The 2,868-nt window shown below is 35.6% G+C and overlaps 1 protein-coding gene across 3 annotated transcripts in view; it reads right to left on the bottom strand.

Moving 5' to 3' along the window:
• Positions 1-2,868, bottom strand: part of LOC110018203 — an 11,695-nt gene extending 8,827 nt beyond the window's left edge. For all 3 annotated transcript variants that reach the window (XM_020715442.1, XM_020715444.1, XM_020715443.1), the window contains exons 1-2: positions 2,517-2,868; positions 2,329-2,421 (exon numbers count right to left, since the gene is read on the bottom strand). In XM_020715442.1, the coding sequence (XP_020571101.1) occupies positions 2,329-2,421; positions 2,517-2,735 (312 nt within the window). In that variant the 5' untranslated portion in view covers positions 2,736-2,868. The remainder of the gene's footprint in view (positions 1-2,328; positions 2,422-2,516) is intronic.

The following is a 2,868-nucleotide window of genomic DNA, read 5'->3' as shown; positions in this document are numbered from 1 at the left end:
TATATATATATATAATTTATTTTCTAAATTTTAAACCGCTGTGCTAAATTTGGGCATTATGCAGAAGTTACAAAAGTATATCTTTTGAAATTACTTTGAAATCAAAATTTAGAATTGCACAAATAAATTAAACCTAATGAAATTTGAATTTAAATATTCTAATTCAATACGATAAATTCGATTTTAAAATTATTGAAATATTTTGAGATATATAGAGCAGTTATTTGTATTTCTTAACTATATATTATTTTGATAAATAAGATTATAAAAGTTACGTTCTTAGCTTCTTCTGATTCGTCTAAAATTTAAGAATAATAAGCATAATTTTAATAACAATTATATTTCATAATTAAATATTTTGTATGATGGTAAAATTATTTGGTCTGCATGTTTTATACAATATATTGAATTTTTCGAAAATTTCTTAATTATATAATATAAGTTAGGCATGTATAGCATTGAGCATAATTCTGATTTTAATGCCATGAAATTTGATATTAAGAAATATAATGGTTCAAACTTCCAATATTATTTCAATGATTCAGATATGTTTGACAGAAGTTTTTGAAGATGCAACAAAGGAGAGATTATGGTTTGTGTTCAAGACTGTATCTTGGGGAACTAAAAAAGGGTTAGCTTACAGGTTGCAAAAAAAAAAAAAAATCAAGAATAAAATCATGTATGAATGAATCCAAAGATTTTAGGAGGTGAACAAACATAACAAATTTATGTTACCCCGTGTTAAAATATCAGGTCAAATTATTGAGGTATTTCCATCAAAGAGAACAATTTTGAAATATAAAAATTTTGTGCCGGGTGCAAATTTAATATTTACGAATCCATCTTTGCATGTAAAAGATGTGTTCTAAAGGTCTCTCATAGATGTTCAAAAATACGCGATGTTAAGCCTTTAGGGGTTCAATGTTGTTGAGAGTGCTACGCTTGAAGAAAAGTCAAAGGAGACGCCATCAATACAATATTGAGTTAAGAGAAAATTTTGTTAAACTAACTCGATATATATTGAGTAATATTCCCTTATAGGCCTATAATAATATGAGGAAGCATCTCAAGAATTACACATATGCTCCTCAGAATGCATGCCAACCTCGAATAGATAAGTATAAACATCGCCTCTAAAGTTTCTCAAGCCAATCGTAGAAACTTCCAAAACATAGCTCAAGGCTAAGGCTATGAGAAATTCAGAGAAACCCGAACACTCCCTCGCTGCTAAGATTTCTTGACGTGCAAATCGCTCCATTTTAGCTTCTCTCTAAAGAGCTTTCTCAAGGGTGCATCAACAATGATGGCGTTGGAGAGCCATGCCCCCATTGGTTTGGCGAAGTTCACTAAATTCACCATCATCATTTAGTTTTTTTAAAATGTCTCTTAAATTTGATAAATTTGATGTTAGTTTTGATTTAAAATTTCCACTGCATTTCCTATAGCTTGCATTTCAATTTCCTTCACCTTCACCTTACCAAGAGATGTGCTCACAGTTGTCACCCAATGACTACCCCATCTTTGGCCATGAGCCTCTCTCCCCCCTTTTTCTCTCATTGACAACTCTATTTCATAATCTATTACATCTTACCTTGCCCCCACATAGGCCTTCATGTAGTCACTGAGTCACGCGTATCTTCGCCACCTATTCATCTACCAATTACCTCCCCCCCACCCCGCCTCTCCCACCTCCTCTCCCTTGGTTTCTCCTTATATACTTGTTTATAAATAATTCAGTAAAATTAAACAAATGATTAAAGCTTAGTTTAATCCATAAATTGAAATATTACTGTGTTTGTTAAGGATTTGATAAATTAACTTAGGTGAGGATATTTTTATAATCATAAAGTTGTGCCCCCAATAAAAAATTGTTTTGGATCAGCTCTAAGCTACACCTTGGTGCCCAACATCCTAGTGACATGTAGCGATCTTAATGTTAATAGTTTCTATTTGACTTTTTTGTTTGGATGTGAGTGAACTTGGACTTACAATGGCTAGTAAATGCTCTTTATAATGTACACGGTGTTTTATGGCTTCTATATTTAGCAGACCAAATCATATCTAATCTCTCGCGTATATAGGTTTGTTTAAGAAAAAAACATAAAAGTTTTTAATTTCGTGTCAAATCTCATTTTATCCCGGCGCTGTTTCCACAGTGAGTTGCTTGGCTATCACAGGATATCATATTGAAAAATAAAACCGATTCAAGTCAACTTAAACGATTTGTTTTCAGCCGAAAGAGATCAGATCGTTTAACTCTAACTATGTATTCGACACGGAAAGAAGAAGAGAGGCTTCGAGGAACAGAGGAGAAGAGTTTCATCAAACCGTATGATGCTGCTTCTCTACGCCATTCAGATCCTTATAGTATTCGGTCTCCACATACTCTTCCTTCACTTCACTCCCATCACAGACCAACTTCTATGTAAAAATAAGAAGAATAACGAGGAGAAGAAGGAATCAGAAGCAAGCGTCACATGGAAAAGTAAATAAGGGTTGAGGTAAAACAAAAGAACCTCGTGATCAGCTTCCAAATGGCGAAGCTTGTCAATTTCGGGAATGGAATCTCGGTCGGAGGGGCTCAGATCATCGACGTAGACGGATGAGTACTCGCTCCGAGAAGGCTTCGAGTGGCGCCTTGGTGCTATGCCGTCGAAATACTCACGCGTCTCCTCCTCCCTCCTCGCTTCCTCCTCTGGTGGTAGATGCGAGTCGCTCCGATCAGGCCTCTCCATTCCGCGGCTCACCTTAGCTTCGCGGCCTTCGCCCGATTGGCTGGGCGTCTGGATAGATATTTCGGGACTGGCCCGACCGGTGAATAATGTTCGTCTGCTGTGGCAAATTAACGTATGGAGCTATGTAGTTAGA

The sequence above is a fragment of the Phalaenopsis equestris genome, unplaced genomic scaffold (assembly GCF_001263595.1).
Source record: "Phalaenopsis equestris unplaced genomic scaffold, ASM126359v1 Scaffold000006, whole genome shotgun sequence".
In the NCBI taxonomy this organism is placed as follows: Eukaryota; Viridiplantae; Streptophyta; class Magnoliopsida; order Asparagales; family Orchidaceae; genus Phalaenopsis; species Phalaenopsis equestris.
The sequence above is the reverse complement of the archived record's forward strand: the minus strand, read 5'-3'. Positions and strand labels throughout refer to the sequence as shown.